Genomic DNA, 26209 nt, shown 5'->3' with positions numbered 1-26209 from the left:
GACAATCTGAGGGGAGATGGAGCCCTTCCCTTTGGCTATCTGAAGATGGAGACAATAGATCCCAAAGAACTGGAATTTCCCAGGAATCTCCCTTTAGGACCGTGATGCCTGAGGCCAGCCAGAGGAAGAGCCTGTGTCCCAGGAAGAAGTTTCACAAGTGGACTGCTTGTCGGTCCACCTTGCAAGACAGATTGGCGCCAAGACAGGGATGGACCAATGATGCCAGAGACACACCTTGGCCAGGAATACTTAGGTGTGCCGTCCGCCTGCCCTCTGCTTTAGCCTGAACTGTATGTCAATAGCCTAAAAAGGACATACGGGCCATGAACCATGTTGTTTATTCCGTTCCCTGGTGGACCCTCTCTCTGCTTTTCATTCTGCGTGTCTCTCCATATAGTGGAGAGGTGACCGAACCTAGGTTATTTGGATTGCCAGGGTCTATGCTTTGACACTTAAAATTCTGGTAACATTAATATGCAACTGTAAAAATAAGACTTCTATAACCTGTTATAAAGCATTTATGATTATTATTTATTATTATTACTTCTACCAGAAATGGAGCCCCAAACACAAATCCAAAATACAGAACACATACACCTTTTTTTTCCTAGATAGGGTTTCTCTGTGTAGCCTGGCTGTCCTGAAACTCCTTTGGTAGACCAGGCTGGCCTCGAACTTACTAAAATCCACCTGCCTCCGCCTCCCAAAAGCTGGGATTAAAGGTCCACATTTTTTTTGCTGAGCTCCAACCCTCTATGCAGCTGAGCATGACCTTACATTTATAATCCTCCTGCTTCCAGCAGCGACCTCCAGGGTTGGCGGAATCTGTGGGTTTGACTATGGCTGACCCTTTCACTTGGTGAAGACTTCTGACTTGTGTAAATGAGAAAATCCGTAGAGTCGGAAGAATGAGGTGGGAACATAATATGGAACACAAATAAAAAACTCAAATGTATTTCAGAAGAGTACCAGTCAGCTGAAAAGCACGGGAGGCAGAACTCACCGAAGTAAGTTTTAAGTAGGGGGTATTTTGATCTTAAACCCTCAGACCAACGGGAAGAGACAAGCAGGAGTTAATTCTCAGTGGTAAGGCTGCTTTCTACACTGACCTGCAGCCATATTCTAGACTAAGTATTCATTCTCCCCGGCGGTGGGAAGCAGGCTTCTCCGGGTTAGAAAGGAGAGGCAGGGATATCAGAAGTGGGAACTGGAAGGAGGTGCTGGAGTGTTGGACTGAATCCGGAAGTATCAGAATATATGCATTCCACTCCCCCTTCACTCACTCTCTCTCTCTCACACACACATATATTCACTTTTTTTCAGACACAGACTCTTCTCATAGCCCCCAAAGGCTTCAAACTCTCAGCCCCCCTGCCTTAGTGTTCTAAGTACTAGAATTATAACTGTATAGCTCTTTCCCATGACACCCTGCTTGAATTTGTGATTTTCAACATATGAAGGCATGTGCATGTGTATGCATGTGTGTGTGTGCATGTGTATGTGTGCATGTGTGTATGCATGTGTGTATGTGTGCATGTGTGTGTATGTATGCATGTGTGCATGTGTGTGCGTGTGTGTATGTGTGCGTGTATGTGTGCGTGTGTGTATGTGTGCATGTGTGCATGCGTGTATGTGTGCATGTGTGCGTATGTGTGCATGTGTGTATGTGTGCAAGTGTGTGCATGTGTGTGTGCATATGTGTGTATGTGTGCGTGTGTGTGTATGTGTGCATGTGTGTGTGTGTTTCACCTCTGCTGAGAAACCCGGAAGCAATGATGGTCGAGTAGCAATGAACCAGCCTTGAGCCCAACTCAGTGTCGGTAAATGAGGCCCTTTTCCACTGAGAATAGCCAGGGCCGGAACAGGGAAAATGTAACATGCCCCTGAAACAGTAAGAAAATCTAAGAATCGGAGAGACGGAGGAGGGAAGCAGTTTAGGGAGCTATTGGCTCCTGGATGCTGCAGGGGAAGAGGGAGTCATTGTCCTCACTGGGTACCCTCGGGTGGGTCTACCAGTTTGAATCAATAGTTCCTTCGCCCAAGGTCACATGAGCCATTGTGATTAAACTCAGTGGATCACAAAACGAAACAACAAGGCGTGAGGGGGCTGGAGGGAGGGATGGCTCAGAGGTTCAGAGCATTTGTTGCTCTTGGAGAGGATCCAAGTTTCCTTCTTAACACTCACCTAGTGACCTACAGCCGTCCTAACTGCAGCTCCAAGGGATCCAGTGCCCTCTTAACACTCACCTAGTGACCTACAGCCGTCCTAACTGCAGCTCCAAGGGATCCAGTGCCCTCTTAACACTCACCTAGTGACCTACAGCCGTCCTAACTGCAGCTCCAAGGGATCCAATGCCCTCTTCTGGTCTCTGTGGGTACCAGGCACACATGGACACATGCACACATTCAGGCAAAACACTCATATACATAAAACTTATAAAATCTACAAAAAACAGGACATGAACGGGAACAATGGACTTGTGGAGGAGAGGAGGGATTGAAGAGGGGGAGACGAGAGAGGAGGGGGAGTAAGCAGAATGTATCCATGCACTGTATAGATGAAAATGTCTATAAATTTAATTTTAAAAAAAGCCAGTATGTCTAACTCCCTCTGGGTAAATCTGAGAATTTTTTCACTAATAGTAATAATGGGCGATTAAGGCGCTAAATGAAGAAGGATTCCAAACATCTGGGGTTCTGTAAGTAAAGGAACCAATAGAATCAACTGGAGGGATGCTCTTTCCGCTGTAGAACACAGCAGAGAAATGAAGAAGAAATGGCGGAGTACGGAGGTACAGGATGAAGGTTTGGAGGACTGGACGTCCTCCTGTTTTGATACATTTGATAGATTTATCAACCACAGGGTAGAAATAACACCCACAGTGGAGAGTTTGGGGGGGGCATCATCTCAACCATGTGACCGAGATTAACAAAAGAAGGCAATGCTGAAACCATGTGTTACTTGACACCTGCACTGAGAAGGGCATAAAGCCACTTTTGAATGTGACTATCAGAAGCAAACAGCTTCGATCTCAGTGTGACAGCAGACAATACCAAACTGCGAACTCTAAAACAGCGGCCTTTACTTTAAGCCAGGTGGTGGTAGCATTCGCCTTTAATCCAAGCACTTGGGAGGCAGAGGCAGGTGGATCTCTGAGTTAAGGCCAGCCTGCCTGGCCTATGAAGTGAATTCCAGGACAGCCAGGGCTATACAGAGAAAGCCTGTATCAAAGAAAGAAAGGATGAAAGGAAGGAAAGAAAGCCAGCCAGAGAGGTTAACCAAATACAACCAATGTCTGATTCTCATTTGAATTTAGGAAAGCTTGTTTCTGGTGAAGGACATTATCTGACAAGTAGAAAACTATAAACAGCCGGTGTGTTAGATAACACTTCTCAAATAACTGTGCTCACTTCTAACGTGTAAGGAGATGCCCTTGTCCTCAGGACACACACTGAGGTCTGTAGGGGCCAATGGGCAACGGCTCTGCAATTCACTATCACATAACTCAAGGAAAATAAAGCACAAGTGTATGGGAAAGGGTTGTGTGGGGCTGAGAAACAGCTTGGTAGTTAAGAGAACTTGCTGCTTTTCTAGAGGATCATGTTCAGTTCCCAGCACCCGCACTGGGAGGTTCACAGCTGCTTATAATCCCAGCTCTACTGGATCTGATGCCCTCTCTTGGCCGCCTCAGGCACCTGTGCTGCCCACGCCTGCACAAAATCTAATTGGTCTTAACAATAAAAATCCCAGAGTCCGATATAGGGGCTAATGCTGAAAGATCGGAGAAGCAGAGCAGAAGACCACTAGAGAGTCTTCTTTAGAGGCAGGAAGGGGAGAAAAGCAGTCATGCGTATGCATGTATATGGATATAAATTCATGTATGAATATGTGAAAAATCGTGAATTGAACTGTAGAGTCTGGGTGGTGAAGAGTATATTGGATTTCTTTGTTTTTGTTTTGTTTTTCAAGACAGGGTTTCTCTGTAGCTTTAGAGCCTGTCTGGAATTAGATTTGGAAAACCAGGCTGGCCACAAACTCACAGAGATCCGCTTGCCTCTGCCTCCCGAGTGTTGGGATTAAAGGTGTGTGCCACCACTGCCCGGCTGATTTCTTTGTACTATTCTTAAATTTCCCTGTAAGGCTGAAATTATATTAGCATTAAAAATTATGAGCCGGAGGTCAGGCATGGTGGTGTACATCTTTAATCCCAGAACTCAGAAGGCAGAGGCAGGTGGAAGATCTGAGTTCCAGGCCAGCCAGGACTGTACAGTGAGATCCTGTCTCCAAAAATTTTAAAAATATTACGGACTAACATAACAGTCTATACTTTGGCATGAGCCTGGCCTGAAGTGGCTTCGTCTTCTTATTAAGGTGACACACCTACTCACTACAGAATAAGCAATGGCTGTGTAGCTGTACGGTACTGAATACACCTGTCTCACATATAAGACACGGTCGAGTCAAGCCTGCGTTCTTTGTAATCTCTTTCCATTTACTGAATGGCCCCTCTGAGATGGACAAAAGGACTTGGTGCCCAAGCCTGACCTAATTCGACCCCCAGAACCCACACTAACGCAGTGGCATGCAGCCCTAATCCCAGCACTCCTGCAGAGAGGTGGGAGATGGGGACAAGAGAATCGGACCAAAGCTTGCAGACCACGTAGCCTGGAGTAGAAGCGACAGGAGAGACTGTCCCAGAAACAAGGTGGAGGGAGAGAAAAGACTCCTGAAGCCATCCCACTCCAACCACATGCCTGAAGGACCCCTTCTCCATATCTCTCTGTGTGTGTATGTGTGTGTTTTTCAGAAAAAAAAGGGAGGGAGGAAGAGAAGAAAGATAAAGGCTTTTGTCTTTTTTAAAGCATTTATTTGTTTGAGAGCGTCTCCATGCTCACTTAAACAATGAGACAAAATAAAATTTTCTTCCCTAGTTGCTTCCTGTGGAGGATTTGGTCACAGTGACTATCCAATTTCCAGCACCCGAAAAAAAAAAAAGGCGTGTAAAGCGCGAATGTGTTTCATCAGACAACAGAGCAAAGCCGACGGAGTGCCGGGTGCCAGCAGAAAGAACGGAAATGGGCATCTAAGAACAAACCTGTCCCTAGGAGGAATGCCACCGCTTTACTGGCCTAGATAATGGACAACTAGAACTAAAAGCATTGAAGTCCCAACTAAGGACAAAATGTAATTGTTCTCTCCGAACAAAAAGTTTAACCATAGAAGCAGAAAATACCTAGAAAAAAAACAATGGAGTGCTTAATTCTGGGACTGCCTAACCCTATTGTAAGCGAGCCATTTTGGCCGCAGAAGTTCAGAGCTACTGATCAGGCAAGCTAGGATATTAATCATAAATGCGGAGCCAGAAGTGATAGGATGTCTGGGATTTATATCAAATAATAAAAGAAGAAAGTGTGGGGATGTAGAGGAAGGAAGACAGACAGCTCAAAAGTCAATAGCTCTTGCGTTGGTCGTGTTGCTCAGTGGGCGGGGCGCTTGCACAAAGACCCGTGTCCCCCCGTTCCTACCTAAGCAGAGAACCAGGCGTGGTGTTACATGCCTGTAACCCCTGTACTCTGCAGGTTCAGACAGGAGGACTGTCAAAGCCAATGTCTGTCTGGGTTACATAGTGAATTCCCACTCGGGCTTGAGTGAGAAAAAGAAAACGATCCATAATAAAAAGTTTGAAAGCATACAAAGCCAGTCTGGGAACGACAAAATCATTGTATCTGAGATCACTCCTCTATCTTCAGGGTTTCCTAAAAATAAGATGGGTGGTTGGCTTTAGAAATGGTTCGGTGGTTCTGAGCACGGGCTGCACTCCTAGCGGCGGGAAGATCGCCAACTGACAGAACGATAACCGAGCTCCAGAGGATCCAAAGTCCTGCTCCGGCCTCTGAGGGCACCAGGCGCACATGTGATACATAGACATATAGGCAAGACACCCAGACACATAGAAAATAACTTTTTTAATAATAATTTAAAAAAAGGTTTTGGACTGGAGAGATGGTTCAGTGATTCGCTGGCTAAGATGTACCGTTCTTGCAGAGGTTCCAAGTTCAGTTCCCAGCATGCATCTTGGGAGGCTCCCGAGTGCTGTCTCCAAGGACAGCTTCATTTTTGTGCGTGTACCCACATATAAGCACATAGTTAAAAGAAAATGTAACTTATTTTGTAAAGAAAAAAAATAGAAAGGAAAGGATTTCTTGTCTTTAAGAATAGTACCCATGCCTCAGCTCCTCAGATCGCCGGGGCTGAGCTGCGCGTTTCCGAAAGAGAGCAGCTGCGCTCGGGAAGATGGTGGCGAGCGGATCAAAAAGATTTGCTCCTACCTGGACCTCACTGATTGGGCTGCCAGTTGCAGATCTGTGTTCAAGTTGAGTGGACTAGGTGAAAGCTCCTTGGATCCGCTGGCCACTGAGTCTCAAAAACGCCATTGCCATGCGATGCTGCAGGGCAGGGTCTGGCCTACGGTAGTGAAAAGTGGAGACAGGAGGAGGAGAGCAAATACAAGAACTGGCTGAGCTGATTCCTGCAAATCTTAGCAGTACTGACAATTTCAACGCCAAACCAGATAAACACGCGATTTTAAAGGAAACAGTGAGACAGGTACATCAAGGAAAAACTGTTTCCAGCGATGGTGATGTTCAGACAGCTGACGTGTCTTCTACAGGACAGGCAGTCACTAGTAAAGACTCTTTAGAACCGCTTTTACTACAGGCATTGGACAGTTTTCATTTGCGGTGGATCGAGGGGGCAGCATCGTATTTGCGTCAGAAAATATCATGCAGTATCTGCAGTACAAGCAGGAGGACCTAGTTAACACAAGTGTCTACAGCATCTTACCCGGGGAAGGGGGGAAAGGACTTCCTTTAACACTTACCCAAATCGACAGTTAATGGAGTGAGTTTCTTTGACTAACGAGGTCCAGAGACAAAAAGCCATCCTTGTGTACTGATGAAAACACGATATTTTGGAAGACATGAATGTCAGTCCTGAAGCTCCCAGGGATATGAAACACAGCAGCTCTTAGCCCGCCCTGTCTCAGCTTTGAGCTCCGTTGGAAGCAGGGCAAGACTTGCAGTGCTGTGTAATCTGCATGGCAGGCGAAAGGGCCTTCCCGCCAAGTCTGGGAGCCTAGGTACTGGCATGACCTTTCAGGAAAGATTGTTGATATAGATACAAAGTCACTCAGATCTTCCACGAGGCCTGGCGTTGACGATATCATCGAAAAGTGTATCCAGAGATTCTTCAGTCAGAACCAAGGGCATTCGCGGTCCCAGAAGCGTCGCTATTCCAGTCCATGCTGAGACCCCATCGCTTCTCATTGGCGGATGGAGCTCTCGTGAGGGCGGAGACAAAAAGCGATCTTTTCCTAAATCCTGGAACGAATGATCGAATGATCGTCATGGCTTCCTCTCCACCCACTTTCTTCAGAGGTGATGTCACTAACGGTACCCACACACTCAGGACGCTTTGCTGTTGATATGCAAAGCAAGAAAAGGCAGGAAAGTTGTTGAATTCCATGAAGTGAATTTAGAGTCTTAAATGTTTTCTTTAAGGTTATATTTTTTTTTTATCTAAAAGTTAGTATTTTCCACTAAATAATTGCTTCCTGGGTAAGGCCAGGGTGTGGGGTGTGTGGAGGAGGAGGGCTAGGGTGGTAGTGTGTTGGGGGAATAGTGGATATCTTGTTACCTTTTATTCTAGTGGCATAGTTACATTGCTTCTAGGAACTGAATTGAGAATAAAAATAAAAAAGAATGGAACATATGTATTTTATGTACTCTTTGTGTTAGAGGGCTTTCAAAATGAAAACTAAAATGAACTATGCCAATCCTTGTACATCAAATATAGTAAATAATATGGAACAGATGTCAGAGTTTTAAAATCCAGTTTATTGAGGTTGGAGTGTAGCCCAGTGGTCAGTGTTTGCCTAGCACGGGGAAGTCCCGGGTTCAACATTTATCCATGTAACTTGGAAGGGACCAAGCATTCCTGTCTTTCAAGAAAATACGAAGGGCTGGGATGGTGGTGGTGCATACCTTTAATCCCAGCACTCGGGAAACAGAGGCAGGCGGATCTCTGGGAGCCTGCCCTACAGAGCGAGTTCCAGGACAGCCAAAGCTACACAGAGAAAACCCTGTCTCGAAAAATCAAAAGAAAAAGAAAAATGAAGCCTTGGCTTCTGGAGAACACCTGCCCAGACAATCGGTCACCCCCATTTACAAGCACACGACTGGACTGGAATGCCTTCGATTAACTGAGGTCCCGTCTTTCGAGGAGTATGCTAACTGTACTAATTCATTCTCCATGAAAATGACCCAGCCCTGTCTTCACACGTCATAATGCTTGGCCTATAAAAACAATCTGCAAGCCGGGCGGTGGTGGCACACGCCTTTAATCCCAGCACTCGGGAGGCAGAGGCAGGCGGATCTCTTGAGTTAGAGACCAGCCTGGTCTACAGAACAAGCTCCAAAGCCACAGAGAAACCCTGTCTCGAAAAATCCAAAAAAAAAAAAAAAAACAACAAAAAAAACAAAAAAACAAAAACCAAACAAACAAACAAACAAAAAAAAAACAATCTGCATCAAGATAAACGTGTTTAATTCTTCTCACATCTGGTCTCCTACTCCCAGGCTATGGCAGTATTTGTTCTTGTTTCGGGTAAGGGATGATGAATAATTTGTTTTCCATGCCATTAGGGGTTCATACAGCTAATGATTAACCACCGCTGGCTCTTGGAGAGGGAAGCTGACTGGAGAGCCTTAAACACATCAGAGTCCCATCTCAGACGTCGCTCAAGAGGTTGTACAAATCTAACAAACTAGAACCAGACACACATGTCTAATAGCTAGAGACTGGTGCATATCACGCAACCCATGGACGGATTGCTACTCAGCCGTTACAGTGACAAGATGGTTTGTCATAGGCCCTACCCCAACCTTCAATCTCATGTCACCCCCAGAGGTAGCCAGCCTTAATGTTCTCTCGACATTCATCCCAAAATATGCAGCCATTCAAAAATTTTTATGCAAAACGACTGCACTGTTTTTACCAGGTGTATATGTGTGTATGTGTGTGTACAGACAGTTATGGGCCATATAGTGAATCACACATATAATGTCCATTTTATAAGACTGAATAGACTTGCCAGATGTGGTGTACACACCTTTAATACCAACACCTGGAAAGACAGAGGTGGATAGCCTGGCCTATGTTAATGAGTTCTAGACCATCAAGGGGTACACAGGGAGATCTGTTCTTTTTTTTTTTTAAAGATTTATTTTGTTTACAGTGTTCTGTCTGCATGTATGCCTGCAGGCCAGAACAGGGCACCAGATTTCGTTATAGGTGGTTGTGAGCCACCATGTGGTTGCTGGGAATTGAACTCAGGACCTCTGGAAGAACAATCAGTGCTCTTAACCTCTAAGCCATTTCTCCAGCTCCCGGGAGATCTGTTCTTATGCAAAATAAAATAAAATAAAAAACAAAAGTGGCCTAGTGACATCATATCCATTTTGGATAAGAACACTGCACAATGCCTGCATAATAAAATTACCTGACAACCTGTTTCAGAATGTATTAGCATTGTTAATTGATGAGTCAGGCTGATTTCCTTTATCCTGTAATAATATATCGACAGCATATTATGTCTTTTCCTGTGTTTTTTAGTCATTTGGATTCTTTTCGTTAATAATTTTTGTAAACTTCTAACCTGTAGATTCATTTGTCAAACTTTGGAAATATTTGTGTGTGTGTGTGTGTGTGTGTGTGTGTGTGTGTGTGTGTACATGCATGTGCCCGACAGCCTGAGGTGGCAGAAGAGGGCATCAGATTCCATGGAGCTGGACTTAGGTGGTTTTGAGCCGTCTGATAAAGGTGCTAAGAATTGAACCAGGTCCTCCTCGAGGCAAGAGCAGTCACCCACCCAGACATCTCTCCGGCCGTGGTCTCATTTAACACCAGGTTGTTCTTACACCTGCATGACCTCTTCTTGAACCAAGTCTGGGTCTCACGTGTGCTCTTATTTACTCTGGCTTCCTTGCGTTTGAGAAAATGAACAAACCAAACTGCTTTCTGACAACAAGCCCAGGCTGTCTTGACCTCAAGTGTGAACCACCTCAGCCTCCTGAGTGCTGGGATTAGGAGATGATGTGTATGCCTGGCCCTGCTTTTAAAAACATTCTGGATTTTTCCTTCTATCCAACATACTTTCATTTTTTGAAGTGAAATGCGTATAAAGATGTGTGTCTTGTGCTGCTGAATGGCTCAGTAGTAGATCAAGAGCTTGCCGGTGAGTCGGTGGCCCGAGTTCCGTCTCTGGGACCCACGAAAAGGTGGGAAAGGAGAGCCAGTCCACGTCTGTCCTGTCACACATGTCCCTCCCGTAGTCTTCACCCACATGATAGAAATACAGATTTCTATCTCTATAACTCTGGGTTCTGATCTGGAAGGCTTTCCTTACTCCAGCATCATACATTTCTCATAAAGAGCGAGGCATGACCTCTTTCTAGGGCACAATCCACCTCTCTTGCAGCACCTTTAGAGCACACTGCTGTGCATTTAAAAAAAAAAATCTCTTTTCAGGGATTGGGAGAGGGGATAGCCCTGGCTGTCCTGAAACTTGCTATGTAGACCAGGCTGACCTTGAACTCAGATATCCACCTGCTTCTGCCTCTCAGGTGCTGGGACTAAAGGTACGTGCCACCACTGCCCAGTTCCAGCTTTATTTTAACTAACACCCCCTCTGCTGATTTCCCTGAGCTGTAGCACTGGTTGCCGATGAAAACACTAAACAGAAAAACAGTTGCCTGGGTTTCATCCAGGATCTACAGATCCAGTTCCATGCCAGCCTTTGCTCATTCCCCAACTCCTAAAGATACCATAGAAAAATTTGGCAAAAGGGGCCAGCAAAATGGCTCATTTGGTTAAAGCAGTTGCTATGCAAGCCTGATCTACCTCATATGGTGGGAGAACCAACTCCTAAGAGAACTCCCCTGACTTCTGCATGATATAACATGTAGCAGGTGCATATTCTCTGTCTCTCTCTTTCTCTCTTCCTCTTTCCCTCTCTCCACCCCACAATAACAAAATTTTTTTTAAGAAAAGTAAAATGGGGCTATGATTATGAATAGGCAAGATGACAAATGTATAATACACACACAAGCTGATCCTTGTGAACACAGAAATGTGAACATAAGAGAAACAAGAGGTGCAGGGCCTGGAGAGACAGATTTTCAGCGGGGAGAGCACTTTGCTCTTCCAGAGAAGTTAAGCTCAGTTCTGAACACTCAAGCTAGGCCTGACAGGAGCCGGTGATCCACCTCCAGTGGGGACAATACCACCTCTTCTGGCCTCTGAGGTGAACCCGCACTCGTGTGCACGCCCTCCCCATATACATAAATAATCAAAACATAAATCTTAAAAAAAAAGGTGTAACTTAGTTCTATCTAAGAGACAGACCAACAGGAAAACGGCAGCTTCAGGGTTAGCAAGGCTGTAGGAAAGAGTGGGATTTTAGCTGAGGGAGGACATGGAGGACACCTTGGCACTATCTGATGGAACTCTAAGCATACGGGAGATTTCACCTCTCAGACCCCTACAGGTGATTCTCCCCAGTGCAAACTCCCCTTCTCCTGACACCTATGCTCTATGCTCATTAAACAGTTCCATTTAAGGACAATCACATGCCCACCACTAAGATAATTGTTAAGCAAGGAAAAAAAGCAAAGCTCAGAGTATCGCTATTGGCTCATCAGCCCAAGGAAGTCATCCTGTAGGACAAATCAGTTCCACTAGGTTTTCATTTATAATGGGAATGAAGGTCTGAATCCCGGGCACCTAGGATGGGTTTTTAACCTGTGGGTCAGGACCCTTTGGGGGCCTAATGATCTTTTCAGGGGGGCCACATATCAGATATTTATATTACAATTCATAACAGCAGCAAAATTAGTAATGAAGTAGCAGTGAAACCATTGTATGGTATGGGGTCACTGTAACATGAAGAACCATATTAAAGGGAGCTATAGAGGTGGCTCAGCGGTTAAGAGCATTGCCTGCTCTTCCAAAGGTCCTGAGTTCAATTCCCAGCAACCACATGGTGGCTCACAACCATCTGTAATGAGACCTGGTGCCTTCTGGCCTGCAGGCAGACACACAGACAGAATACTGTATACATAATAAATAAATAAATAAATAAATAAATAAATAAATAAATAAATAAATAAATTTTTTTTTAAAGAACTGTATTAAAGAGTCACAGCATTAGGAAGGTTGAGAACCAATGACTTAGGAGAAAGAGGCAGGCAGTGATTTCTGTGAGTTCAAGGCCAGCCCAGTCTACACAATGAAACCATTGCAAGAAATAATAAAAAGGTTTTTTATATCTGAGTTTGAATAGTTCTACATTGTTTGAATTTTGTTCTCTTTTCTTTGTTTATTATTTTACTTCATTTTGTTTTTGTTTTTACAAGACAGACTTTCTCTTTGTAACAGCCATGACTGTCCTGAAACTTGCTTTGTAGACCAGGCTGGCCTCAAACTTACACAGCTCCACCTGTCTCTGCCTCCTGAGTTCTGGGATTAAATGCGTGCACCACCACCACCACCAGGCTTATTTTAAAAAGCCGGTGTTAGGGGCTGGAGAGATTACTCAGTAGTTTAGAACATCTGTTGCTCTTGCAGAGGTCTGGGGTCCAGTTCCCAGCACCCATAACTCTATTTCCTGGGGGATCAAACACCCTTTTCTGACCTCTTACGGGCACCAGATATATACATCATGCACATATATGTAATCAGGAAAACACTCATAAAATAAATAAATCTAAACAACAAACCAAAAAAAAAAAAACCAACACCGTGGTAGAGTACTTCCTAAGCATGTATGAAGCCAGGAGTTCCATTACCAGAATGTTAAAGAATAAAAGGAAGAGAGAAGGGACTGTGGAGATGGCTCAGTGGCTAAAAATATTCGCTATGCAAACATGAAGACTTGAGTTCGAATCCTCCCACCTACATAAAAGCAAGGTATAGTTGCAGGACCCTGAGTTGGGTCGATCCAGAGAGCAGACTGCAGAACCCTCAGGCTTTGAGTTAAAGAAGGGAATCTGTCTCAAGGGACCAAAGCTGAAAGAGGCAGAGGAAGACACCAGCTCTCGCTTCCCAATGTGACACCCGTGTACCCCCACCCCACATATACACAAACGGAAGAGTGAACAGAAACTGTGCAAAAAACAGGTGGGGTGAAAATCTAGTAACTTCCAGCATTGAGATCTTGGGTGTCTCTGATCTTAGGTCAAATTCCGACCTGCCAGAAAGACAGGAATTCCTTGAGAGCCAGGCAACATATGCCCAATACCTTGTTTTATGTCTTTTAGCTATGCTATAATTGGATATGTTGTTCAAGTTATCTTGATTTTAAGAAAAATATAACTTATACAATAATTTGGATATTAATGGGAACATTTAAATGTCTCAGAAACTATGAAGCACAACGAAAATACAGGATGTTGAAAGTCACCAGGACACGGGAGGCAGAGGTACGCCTGGTCTACAGAGTGAGTTCTAGGATAGCCAGGGCTACACGTAGAAACCCTGCCTCACCCCCACCACCTCCCAAAAACAGCTGTTGAAAATAAAGTAGATAAAGACTGGGCTCAATGAGTTGGTTCTTTGTTCTGTCCCCTGGAGGCCAAAGGCCATCATCAGAGGAAAACCAAGATCTCATCCCAAAGGCAGTAAGAGAATAGTTTATTCTGAGCCAAACGTGAAAGTGATTGTGGCCTGGGAAACAGAGACACGTTCCACCACGGAAGTTATCATGTAAACTGTTAATCACATCCATTGGTGAGGCAAGTCAGAGCAGGACAGGGAAAGTCTCGGATGCCACAGAGTCGGTGGAAGCTGCCGGTCGGTTAAGTGATTATCTTCTAAGAGTTTTAACTGATAGCCCAAAGAGGCAGGTTAGACCCAGAGTAGGCGATGAATGACTGTGGCTGGGACTTAGATAGATCAGGACAATTTGGCTCTGCATATGTATCCCAGCTCTCCCCAACCAGACATTCTAATCTGGCAACCAGTCCACCCGAACCACACTGTGTGGCTTTTTCAGGGAACTTCAGTCCAAATCACCCAGGTAAATAAAAGTGACTTCCACTGTGGAATAAGAATGAGTGGGGTGTGTGTGTGTGTGGACTTCCTAGAAAGTGCTCAAAAGCAAAAGCAGCCCTGACAGCTGCCTACACCTGAAGAAGAGAATTACCTGATAATGTTGATAAGCTCACAAGATGGCTGGCCCTTGAAAAGACAATGACTAGCGTGCCCCCCCCACCCTCCCCCACCCCCGCCCAGATCTGAGATGTGACGAGATGATTGCAGGTCCCCTGTGCAGTGTTTGGAGCCCAACCTACATATTTTATAAATATCAGCCCTTGCTGGGCTCCAAGCAAGAGATCCGATGACCACGTGAGTCAGCCGTCCCCAACCCCGGGCCAGCACCTGATGGCAATCACACCCAAGCAATTGTCCATCATTTGACAGGCCTGGTACCAATAATAACAAACTTGTTGCTACCGGCCTCTTCTCTCGGCTTTCCCAAGTTTGTGCCGTTTGAATCTCTGCCAGCTCAGGGTCTGCAGACCGGGAAAATTATCTCTTAATAACTCTGCTTGGCTTAAGGCACCAAACGGGACTGCGTGAACGGCAAAGAAGATGAATAAATAACAAATAGTGGTGGAAAACGTCTGTCGCTAGGCTGTGAGAGCACAAGGCCACCGCTCGGTTGTACTTAAGCAATTCGATGAAAAGGCATTTTTAAAAATCCATTAAATAACACGTGGCAGCAACTACTAACCCAAAGTCAATTGAATCAGTGACGCGGAAGAGGCCCCGAGACTTTCAGAGTGACACAGCCAGAACTGAAGCTCGTCTTTCTGCCGTGCAGACAGCGAATAAAAAAAAAAACAAAAAACAAACAAACAAAAAAAACCATATATTGCTGGTCTTACAAGCTCGAGCTGGGGGGTGGGGTGAGGGTGGGGGTGTCGTTTCCCTTTTCTGTAGCTGTGCAGAGCGGATGCACACTGTCCTGCAGGAATGCGAAGCTCCTAACGAGCTCCGCTCCGGCCGCAGCGGTGGAAGGGGTGGGGGAGGGGCACCATAAGGCTCCAGCTGATCTCAGAATCCGGCCAGCGCGTTCCCCGCTTCCTAACGGCCTCGAAATGATTTACACGAGCAGAAGGTGTGTCTTGGCGGGGTCCAGCTGGCCTTCGCGTCACGGTGAGTTTTATTCTGCGTTTTTTTTCCCCCTCCCGTGCTCGTTTGAAAGAGGCTTCTACTTCTCTCCACCCCTCCCGCTTAGCCCTGTAAAGTTTGTTTTCAAACCGTTAAACCCGGTTTCCATTTCGGCTGCCTGCGGATCGCATTCGTGAGCCAGGCTGACTTGGAGAAAAGAAAAGCTACCTTTGTGTACATAATGAGAGCCACCGCGTGGGCGCGGGTAACCGCCGGGAAGGAACGTTTCGGCCTCGCGCTGCCGCGGCTGGGTTTAGCCGACCCGAGGCGGGTCCCGTGGAGTGGCCCCGAAGCCACTGTCCCAAGTTAGCAAACAAAGCGACTAGGCAGTCCCAGCCGGGCCCGAACCGGACTCCTGCCACTCACGCGGTCCAGCTCCTCCTCCTCGCGTCTTTCTTCCCTCCTCTCCAGAGTCCCCAGCGGATGTGAGCCACCAATCCCAGCCACAAACAACCCTTCAAAACCAGACAGAGGCGGCCCTCCAAACGGGCGGCCCCCTCCCCGCATCACATCAGTCCCGCACCCGGGCGCAGCAGCTGAGTCATTGCTGCCCAGGTCCCGGAAAGCTCTGCGACCCGGGCAGTTTGCAGAGGGGGCTGCCAGCCGGTGGGTTCTCTCTGTCTCCCCGGACACAGTCCTACAACCGCCTTCTGCTTTAATTTCCGCGCGTGCACTCTGCAAACCACCGGGGAGCGCGCGGGGTGCGGTGGGGGTAGGGTAGCTTTAAGGTTCCTGCCTCTCAGTGACGCTTCCCGCAGTTGGTTCATTTTGGAAAAAGTATCCCAAGCTTCCTTAACTCTGGGTTTTAACGCACTCCCCTGAGGGGTTGTCTTTGGGAAGGGGGCGCGGCGTAGGCACGCGTTAATTTCCAACGTAATCGTAAACAGACTCCAAAGTCTAGCGGGTCATTCTGTGGCCGCCTTAGTGTGACTCGGCTTTAACCTTGTTTTCTCCGGGACGTCTCCTCCCGCCGGATCTCCACCGAGGTCACAAAACCAGAACAGCCACAGAGTCGAAACTGGAGACAGACACTGGCGCTGACGTCGCTGCTCGGCTTATTTACGTTTGGGGTTTTTCTTTTCTTTTCTTTTTTAAGTAATGGGGAAAGTCTTCTGTGACATGTGACAGTTGGTTTGCTGCCTTTTTTTTTTTTTTAAAACTAATGGGCATAGGTGAAAACTATACCCAGAAGTGCGGACATGCGCATCTTGAAATCAGCCAAAACAGCATCTGGGTTGTATTTGGGGCGGGGGTGGAGGGGATTCATAGTTGAACTCCTATTGGAGCTCCCCTCTCAAGCAAAATAAACCAATAGGAACGAGTGTGTACCTAATGGCTAGTTTCTGTTTGAAATACTGAAGGGTGAAGGGGGTATCCTCTGGTAGGGATTGTAGCCCACAAAGTTAGACACTGTTTACCGAAACGGATGAGCAGCCCCGGCGTGGTCAACCCTTTTCTACAAAGGTGGGCGGCGGGGGGGGGGGGAGGCTTGTAGCGGGGCACACACGCGCCCCAGTCATCCCCAAGCCCAGACGTTTAAAGACCATGTGAGCATGACAAGTGTCTATCCCCAACGTGTTAGATTTCGAAACTGTCTTGCAATCCAATCCGGAACTCAGAGCCTGGGGGAACAGACGATCGCCTAGGGTGCTTAAGTTTGTGTCTCATCTCCTCCCCCCCCCCCACCCCCGCGCCCTTCACCTCCACACACACCTCCCACTGTCAAGAAGAGTCCACGAGGAGAAGGGTGCGCCGCGCCCGCGTGTCAATGGCAGCTGCGCCTACTGGAAGAAGTTGGTTCTTGTCCGGAATACTTTTCCTCCGGTGCCCCACCCCTTGAATCAGCAGCCGCTGCCTCTTGCGGCTGGAGCAGGGACAAGTGGAGTTTGGGGCAGCTGTCAAAAACAAGGGTGGGGGTGTCTTTTCTTCTCTGGGATGGACCGGAGTGAAGGAGGAGGTGTCCTTAACTCTCTCCCCATCTGTTGCAAACTAAAAGCACTTTTCGCCCCGGGAGGAAAGGCCCCGGAGGAGAAACCGGTGTGGCCGCTGAGGTCTGAGGGATGTGGACGGCGTTAGCGCTTCAGGCAGGCAGGCATGACCCTGTTTCTGGGCTCCGCCACCCCAGAGAGGGACCAGTGACCGCGGCCCCCCGGATCAGGGCTGTTGAGCTGGAAGGTGCGGGGGAGGGGCAGAGGAGCGGCTGGGCGGGCGGGGGACTGGGCGGGCGGCTGGGGGCGGAGGCAGGACCTCCTGTACCTTCCCTCTGCTCTCTCACTCTGACAGCGCCGAGGTGCGCGGAGTGGAGCGGGAAACAAAGGAGTTGAGTAGGGAGGGGAGTGAGTTGGGCCAGAGAGAGCCCCCGGCTGGCTGCCAGAAGATCCTGGCTGGAGGAAGCCCAAGTGTCACTTGAATTCCAACCCAGGAGTCAGCGCCTGGGACCCAAGCACCTTGTGTAGCAATAGTGGCTGGAATACTCTTCTGTAAGTTACCGGAGCGCCAGTAAAGGAGGATCATCGCCCGCCCCCCGCCACTCCGACTGCTGGCCCCTAGAAACCCCAGCTTAACCTCTCGCTGGGACGGGAGTTCCAGAATGAAAAGCAAAAAGGGTAAGGTTGCGGCGGGCTGTGAGCACCCGGGGCTTCAGTGCGGGACATGTGCGGGCCGTGCTGGATCGGGAGACACTGACTTGGTGGACTTTTCCGCCCAGTGGCACCCGGGCCGGAGAAGTGGCCGATCTCTTTGTTGAGGCTGTGTCTCGAATGGCAGTTGCTGTTCTTTTCCTTCTAGACACAACACGAGGGGCTGTTGTGGGGAACAGCCTCACCACGCTGCTGGCACGTTGTCAAGAAACACGCTCGGCGCCTTGTTTGTGCGCCTCCAAGTTTCATTGTCTTCACTGACACCCCATGCTCGATCCAGCCGCCTCGTGGTCTCTAGTGCTGTTTTCTGGGACGGGGTGTGGGTTGGGTGTTTAAGGGGCCCCTCACACCTCGCTTTTCCCTGTGGGGGGTCGTTGACTCATTCCAGCCACCTTATCTTTTGTCTAAAAGTTCGGTTCCGGGTGCTCTCACTCCCCCAGACCACGGTACTGTTTTTTAGGGATGTGGTTGGTTTTTATTTTTATTTTTCACTATCAAAAGAATGTGATCCAGGACCCACACATCATTCTAGGGCGAGGGAAGCAGGACTTTTAAGATTACTAGCTTCTAAAAGTTTTCCCACGATGAATGTAGCACAGCGTGAGCCTGTTAGAACACTAGGACCATGCGTCAAGATGTGTTCAAGTGTGACAAGCAGGCTTGGTTGTAAGTGCAGAGAGCGAAACTGTCATTGTTTCCACCAAGCTTTACAACTAAAACTTGCCGTCAGTCTGGTTTAAAAACAAAATACACAGGGGAGAGGGAAAAAAAAAACCCGAAAGGTCAAAAGCCTGTGAAGTCCCTTTTGAAGCTAACTTTGGAATCCCTGACTGGGAGGTCCCTCGAGTGTTCAGTCGTGGACTAGAGTTGGCTTTTCTGTTGTGATTTATGTGGGGTGGTTCAAAACAGAAGTTAATCGCTTGGGGAAGCTGGCGCGGGGGGGGGGGGGGGGGGGGGGGAGCTGCTGCGCATGCCCAAGAGCTTCCTCGAGTTTGTTACTCCACATTCTTTCAGACCCAGACCGCCACTGCAGTTCCAACGACTGCAGTTCCAACGGAACACGGTTACGGAACACAGTTACGGTGGCCACCTCCCGTACACAGACACCCCGGGGTTCCTCCCCGCTCTCTCCCTTATAGAGTGTGCTGATGTAGTTCCGTAGGAGACCCTGAAACATACGGAACTCATGAAGACCCTGGGTACTTGGTTAAGTAGGCCGCCTTGCCCATCTCCATCCCGGTATAGCGAGCGCTTGGGCGCTTAGAGTTGGAAGAGTTTAGCTGAGCTTTGGGGAAGGCTTCGGGATCCTCTGCAGAGTCGTGTCACTCTGACGAGACTGACAGATGTAGACCTGGTGGGAGGTGTTCTGTTCCAGTAGCATCTACATGAGGTGTTTTGGTTTTGAGTGGTTCTCAGTGCGGTGCGGAATGCGAAGCCGGGATTCCGTGGGTGGGGAGGGGGACCGGCTACTAGCCTCCTCCTTCTTGGGTGTCCCCTTCCTTAGATGCAAGGTCTGGGGAAAACATCAGAGGTCCCCAGCCCAGAGCGCGTGGGTCCCGCAAGTCAGTCCCCAACTCGTGGAAACAATGAGCTGTGACGTGTTGGAGGGGAAACTTTGCGGCAGCCGCTTCAGAGCTTATGGTGGGGAGACTGCGGAGGTTGCTCGGGCTCCTTTCCCTTTTTAGGTTTCCCCAGCACATGGTCTGAATGGGGGCAGAACCCTAAGGCAGTGAGCCCCATTGTTCCAGCTTGGTTGCTAACTTGTACAGTAGGGGTTGAAGAACTCCAAAGAACAAAAGCTGCTTGCTCTCCTCCGGCTCCTCCCTCTACTGCGAGCCTCTCAGCCCTGCCTTCCCCTACCTGGGAGGGGAGGGCAAGCTTTCCCTGTCCTTGGGCCAGGATTGCTTAAACCTGCCCGCCTATTGTGTGTCTTAGGAAAGTCTGAACATCTTTCAACTTCAGAACAAAGACTGATCTGATAATAAAGTGTCTTCGTAGAAAGCCGAGACAGCCCGAAAGAGCTCCCAAAATGGCTTCGGAACTGGCTGGGAGAAGGCTCGACTAGGAAACCCCCAAGTGTCCTCACGGGGTCTCCAAGCCCCGTTAGGGCCGTGCTGCGCGGTGGATTTAGTGACTTGGGTGTGAAGTTCCATCCGAGTTACTTGTCCAGAGGGGAGACTTGTTAAGTTTGTTTATCCTTAAACTTTTCCTTTCATCTTTCCTCAGATTCTTTTTCCAGTCTCCATTAGATCTTTAAAACCCAAGCTCTCCCACCCCCCAACCTTGTTTCAGAGGTTCAGAAAAAGAAAGTGAAGAAGCAAGATTTGCTTCTTAGCGCCATGGGATCCACAGGCCATCTTGTGGCTTTCTGAACAACATTTCCTTGTATGTGGGTAGAGTAAGAGGCTTGTGATTCTGTCCCACACCCACCTCTCTACCTCCCCAACCGCATTTTTTTTCTTTTTTTTTCAAAAAGTGTAAGCAAAGCGAGACTATTGGAAACAAGTCCTGACCGGGAAACCTTTCAAAAGCTCTGTTACAGTAGGAAATGAGTAACGAGGAAAAAAGCCTGTGTTTTTCCAAGTCGAGCCACAATCGGGAGCGAGTTTTAATGAAAACAGCTCTGACAGTAGCAAACGTGGTCTAGCAACGCTGAACACATCAGCTGGCCCGCCCAAGGCACCAAGTCTTAACTTCCTGTTCCTTCAGTCTTTGTGCATGCTTTGGAAATGTTTGTAAAGAAGGCTTGATTTTCTTTCTTTCTTTCTTTCTTTCTTTCTTTCTTTCTTTCTTTCTTTCTTTCTTTCTTTCTCTCTCTCTCTCTCTCTCTCTCTCTCTCTCTCTCTTTCTTTCTTTCTTTCTTTCTTCTCCCTCCCCCTCCTTTCCCCCTCCTTCCTACCTTTTTTTTTCTTTCTCAAATGAACAGGGGTGGCAGTTTGGTGTTGCTTAACTGAAACCTGCTTTGTGTCCTTAGACCTATTCTGAAAGATCATGCATGCTTTTTGTCAAACTCGAGTGATCAGATGAAAGGGCAGGCTTTAGGGGTTTTTTGTTTCAAGCACTTTGTTATTACCAATTTACAGTTGGGAATTAACTGCTCAATGAGCGAGTTTCACACTTTTCCCCTCCTAGATTTAAAAAGAGGGGGGCAGGGAATAGAGCCTGGCTTTTCTGAAGTTGGGGGAGTTGAAGCAAATTGCTTTATTCAAATGCTGTTAGTTACCCAATTAACCTGACATGTTTAAGAGTGAGATTTCCTTGGTTATCAAAGCAAATGTGAATCAGGAACTCATTTATAGTCGAAGGTGGTTTTTTAAAAACGGTTTTTCAGATTTCAATCAGTCCCAGATTTCAATATGGGACTTTTAAATGTTCTCAAATTCTGTACAGTGAAAGTGCTTTCGTTTTTAAAAATTGCCCTTTAGAGTTTTTTTTTTTTTCTCTCGAAGCATTAATTGCATTTTTAAGAAGGGACATTTGACTTGCATGGCAGTTAAAAATGGAGGGTTCTTGTGGTTTATTATGGCAGTTTGTTAAGCCTTAAGCTACAGTGAATTTGCAAAATCATCTGCCTCTTTTGTTAGAACTTGCTTTTACTTTGTCTGGGGGATTTGGGCTTTTCCTGTAGGAATGCCTTCTAGCACCTTCTGCCCCCTGCAGGCAAAGCTAAAAATGTGTCAACAAAGTCCGTCTGCTCCTGGTTGTAAAATAAATTCCTTTAAAATTTATGGAGTTGATGTTTCACTGTGAAGAATATTCTGTTTTTATTTCCTAGATCAATAAAAGAGCTCAATTAAGATTGGATAAAAAGCTATACAAAGCTTAGAAAAGATACATTTTCTGCAAACTTTCCCCTCAAATAGAAAGTTTCATAATTATAAACTTTACATTGCCTGACTTTTAGATTTAGAAGCAGTTACTAGCATTTGTTAGATTAACGTCTTAAGGTTCAAAATGACGCTAAAATGTCTTTAAAAGTCAAGCTGGCCTGAATTTTCATTGGTCTGTGATTTAAATAATCTGTAGGGTTTGGGAATTCTTAACATTTCCGGTAGGATTAAAGCATTTATCACCAAAATGGTTTCCTCTGTGGGTTGTATATTCAATTTTCTTTGTCATGTAAGAATTAAAAACTGATGGGCAGGGTAGCATTCTAGGTTCATATCTAATTGACAGCTTCGGGACCATCGAAGTACATAAAAATGTGCAGTGCTTGCTTCACAGCAAATCTTTCACAAAAGGAGAGAAACATTTTCAACCTTAGTCACTCGATAGTGTCTCTAGATAGCAGTGACCTTAAAGACAAGGTTGTGGGATACATTCCCCTTCCTATTTCAAGTGTGAAGACTTCTTACTCCCTTTGAGTGCAAGTTGGATTTTCTAAGTATCATGTTAGGAAAAAAAAGTTTCATCTCAATTGGGTATAGCAAGAAAGACTCTGAGAATTTTGTTGGTTGAGTGCCTTCCCCAATGGCAGTGGCAGTCTGATTGCTTCTCCAGGCCTTTCTATGGAGACCCTGGCTCAGACTGAAAACTTCACAAGGACAGGGGATGGTGTAAGTAAGTGAGTTCTGAGATGGTGGCTCTGCTGGTGATAGTGACGTGGCCTTGTCCTCTCGCAGGCCTTGTCGCGGCTTCTGGCAGTGAGACTGAGGATGAAGACAGCATGGATATTCCCCTGGACCTGTCCTCTTCAGCGGCCTCTGGCAAGAGAAGGAGGAGAGGCAACTTGCCCAAGGAGTCTGTTCAGATCCTGCGGGACTGGCTGTATGAACACAGATACAACGCATATCCCTCCGAGCAAGAGAAAGCCCTGCTCTCCCAGCAGACACACCTGTCCACACTGCAGGTAAGCTGAAAAGCTAAAGGTCAGCGCCAGGACTTCACCCCTGCACTGCTGGGCTTCCACCACCAAGCCTCCCCCTAATGTGTGCATACGCTAGTTTTATTCACCATTAGAGACTTTCTAGCATTCCCGTGTGTCATTTCATTAAGCTCTCTCCCATCTAGAGAAAGCGAGAAACAGAACCATTTCAAACTTCATAGTGTGAAAAGCTAATAATAGGCTATTTATGGAGGACAGAAACACTTGGCACTCGTCGGTCAGGAAGCATTTCCTTCAGTGCCTGAAAGAGCCTATGCAATGTGTATTGAAAAGGAGGTTAAACCTTACTCTATTGCCCAGGAAACTGGTTTGATATTTAAACAAGGACAGACCTCAGTGAGGTAATTCGTGTTATGTCTGTTGACACAGTCATTTGAACGGAGAGAAATCAGTTACTGGGGGGTGTGGCCTCTTTTATACAGGAAAAGCTTTCCTGTAGTTGATTAACTTAAATGCTAGGGCAGTAGGTAGTAGGTTGAAGCCGACTTAAAGGTGAAACCTTCCTTAAAGTTATTTTCAAGTATTTAAGATCTTATGCCTCTCCCTTGGTCCTGAAAGGGTTTGTGGATGATGACGTGACCATAGCAAATTTGTCCTCAGGGCAGGCTGACTCAGCTTGAATGCCTTGCAAGAACTTGTAAGTCCCTCATGGCTGTTGTTGGGTCCCTCACCTGCTAGGCAAATGTTCTACCATCATTTGAACTACCTCCTTAGTCCCAGATAAGCCCTTTTATGCCTCCTTTAACTCAGAGAGAGAGAGGTCAATTAGGCACCCTACATATGATGTTTTCAGAACCTGTTTGTCGAGTGCACAGAGAAAGTGTTGAAGCAGATCCCTGTGATTTCAGGTCTGTAACTGGTTCATCAACGCCCGCCGCAGGCTCCTCCCTGACATGCTGAGAAAGGATGGCAAAGATCCAAATCAGTTCACAATTTCCCGCCGTGGGGCCAAGATTTCAGAAGCTAGTTCTGTGGAAGCTGCCATGGGTATCAAAAACTTCATGCCGGCTCTAGACGAGAGCCCGTTTCATTCCTGCACAGTTGGACCCAACCCAACCCTAGGGAGGCCAGGGTCTCCCAAGCCTTCCTCCCCGGGATCCATTCTGGCTCGCCCATCAGTGATCTGCCATACCACTGTGACTGCACTGAAAGACGGGCCTTTCTCTCTCTGCCAGCCGGTTGGTGTGGGACAGAGCACAGACGTACAGCAAATAACAGCCAGCAGCTTCACAGACACCTCTCTCGTGTACCCCGAGGACAGTTGCAAATCTGGACCGAGTCCAAACCCTCAGAGCGGCCTTTTCAACACTCCTCCCCCTACTCCGCCGGACCTCAACCAGGATTTTAGCGGATTCCAGCTCCTGGTGGATGTTGCGCTCAAACGAGCAGCAGAGATGGAGCTGCAGGCCAAACTCACAGCTTAACCCTTCTTCAGCCGAAACAGTTCTCCTCGATACGGTCCTGACTGTCAGAGTGGTGGCAAGAGATGCATTATTTTATATATTTTTCTATGAATATTTGCACATGGGATTGCTCAAACGAAGCTTCCTGTTACTAAGATGTCTTCAATGGAATGCAGCCATTCATTCCAAGAACTACAAACTAAAGCTACTGTAGAAACCGAGGGTTTTCTTTTAAAAATGTTTCTTGGTAGATTTTTCATAATGTGAGATGTTCCCAATATCATGTGATCTTCTCCCCCCTCCTTTTTTTTTGATGTTTTTTTTTTCCAGACTGTGCAATACTTAGAAGCCGTAGCATCTTTCTATTTCCATGTGGAACAGAATACCCACATACAGTCTAATAAATACATTTTCAGTTTTTTTTTTTAAGATTCAGGCAAGTATGAATCTAGTTGTTGGATATCTTTTCATGATGTAATAAAGTATTTTCTTTAAAAGTTATTGCCATGAGGAGTACTTTCTTGAAGGAAGCATTTAGAGCCCGGCAGGAATACAGTACACCCACGAGCAGGAAGTGGGGGGCAGGGAGGAGTGTGACTTTGAAGTGTGTGTCACTGCTTTGACGAGCCGTGGACAACAAACCAGTATGAATAAACAGGACGCGTGATATTTACTCTTGATTGGAGGCGGAGCTGGCCCTTCAGTCTTTGCGTAGATTGGCAAATTGCACCGAGGTACCAGCATTTAAGTATTAGATATCACTACACACATCAGTAGCGAGCTGCTGCATCTTTCAGACAGGCCCATGTTAAATGAAAGGCTTAATTTCTCACAAGTAAACAGTATACGCAATTTTCATGTCTTTCTAGTATTAATCCTGGTGGTACAGGTGGTACAGGTTTTTGCATCTGAACCTAGCACTCCTTTGTGGAGCAGTCACCTTTGACACGCTTTTAAAGCATTTTCCATGATGACGGCATGACCGGGAAAGTGCTGGCTCCGACGATACTCTGAGTTTATGAAGCTTTCCAGGGTCATAAGTTTGAAAAACTGATGCCATGTACAAGTGGAGTTTGTTAGGACAGGAAATTCCTTACACTTACAAAGCCTGGCTGGTCAGAAGGGAGTTGGTCATGCTCCTTTCGGTTGTCACATACCACAGAACTGTTCTGACAAAGTCATGCTTAGTGTGAAGTTCCTTTGTTGCTAAAGCCCTGTCCGCTGTCCCACGGCCTGAACTGTCCACAGTCTGAGGGTGCATCACGGCTTCTCTGTGGCGGTTTTAAACAGGAGCAAATTCTCACACAGTGAAGTTTACCTAAGTGTGAACATGGCTGCTATAGCAAACAATGCACTCAAAAGGTTTCTCTGTAAGCAGAACAGAAAAACTTGACAGTGGCCAGCCTAGAAGTCTAACAAAATGAAGAAAAAGTCTTCCAGTGGGGTTCTGTCAGATGGCTGCCTGGCCATAGTAGGAACGAATTGAAGGTGGTTAAAGAATTGTGCTTACGTCAGAGCTGGAACAAAGGTCACTAACTTTGCTTTAAATCCAACCGCCTCTCCACGTTATGGTGTTACATTAAAAGACAGCAGGGGGAAAAAAAGCCCCAAAACTAAAGCTGGGGAGGGGGGTAGCTCAGGACTAGAGTACACAAGACCAGGCCAAAAAATGGCAAGGTTAAGGGTCAACGAGACCTGAAACCCACGTTTTCTGCGGTTTTCCTCATTTGCACTCTATAGATCCTACAATCGCTGATGTAGAGTGAATATAAGTCATTGTGTGAACACATGTCACTCAAAAGCTTGTATATCAGCTACGCATGATGTCACACCTGTAACCCAGCCTTGAAACAGGAGAATCATAAGCTTGGAGCAATCCAGGGTCGCTTTGTTTGGTTTGGTTTTGGTTTTTGCTAGCTCATAGGGTGTATATAATCGGGTCTCTGGTCTGCCTTAGTCTCTTTGCACAGAATGTATTTCCAGCACCATG

At 46.8% G+C, this 26209-nt stretch overlaps 1 protein-coding gene and 1 long non-coding RNA gene across 7 annotated transcripts; one reads left to right on the top strand and one right to left on the bottom strand.

Annotated features, from left to right (window-relative positions):
- Positions 1–5952: 5952 nt before the first annotated feature.
- Positions 5953–16965, bottom strand: LOC142840009 (uncharacterized). Of its 4 annotated transcripts, none has more exons than XR_012908866.1 (3): positions 15461–16965; positions 6882–7477; positions 5953–6792 (listed from the first exon to the last, which is right to left on the bottom strand). It is a non-coding gene; the product is annotated as an uncharacterized LOC142840009 (long non-coding RNA). The 4 variants fall into 4 exon arrangements; XR_012908867.1 differs by having other exon boundaries at positions 6882–7380; XR_012908868.1 differs by having other exon boundaries at positions 6882–8141; positions 15659–16965.
- On the top strand, positions 15194–24720 carry Tgif1 (TGFB induced factor homeobox 1). Of its 3 annotated transcripts, none has more exons than XM_075956485.1 (3): positions 15194–15277; positions 22554–22780; positions 23665–24720. In XM_075956485.1, the coding sequence occupies exons 1-3, from the start codon at positions 15220–15222 to the stop codon at positions 24238–24240; spliced, it is 861 nt and encodes a 286-aa protein (XP_075812600.1). In that variant the 5' UTR covers positions 15194–15219; the 3' UTR covers positions 24241–24720. The 3 variants fall into 3 exon arrangements, with proteins under 3 accessions (XP_075812600.1, XP_075812602.1, XP_075812601.1); XM_075956487.1 differs by lacking the exon at positions 15194–15277 and adding an exon at positions 17022–17467; XM_075956486.1 differs by lacking the exon at positions 15194–15277 and adding an exon at positions 17553–17898.
- Positions 24721–26209: the final 1489 nt, after the last annotated feature.

This window comes from Microtus pennsylvanicus, chromosome 22 (genome assembly GCF_037038515.1).
Source record: "Microtus pennsylvanicus isolate mMicPen1 chromosome 22, mMicPen1.hap1, whole genome shotgun sequence".
Lineage (NCBI taxonomy): Eukaryota > Metazoa > Chordata > Mammalia > Rodentia > Cricetidae > Microtus > Microtus pennsylvanicus.
Note: the sequence above shows the minus strand (reverse complement) of the source record. Positions and strands in the feature narration are given on the sequence as shown.

Bases quoted from the DNA above. Each gene is read 5' to 3' on its own strand.
- Tgif1 (XM_075956487.1), top strand. From the start codon at position 17,353: ATGTGGACGGCGTTAGCGCTTCAGGCAGGCAGGCATGACCCTGTTTCT. The intron at 17,468-22,553 runs GTGCGGGGGAGG...GTCCTCTCGCAG, and splicing joins CAGGGCTGTTGAGCTGGAAG to GCCTTGTCGCGGCTTCTGGC. The intron at 22,781-23,664 runs GTAAGCTGAAAA...CTGTGATTTCAG, and splicing joins CACACCTGTCCACACTGCAG to GTCTGTAACTGGTTCATCAA.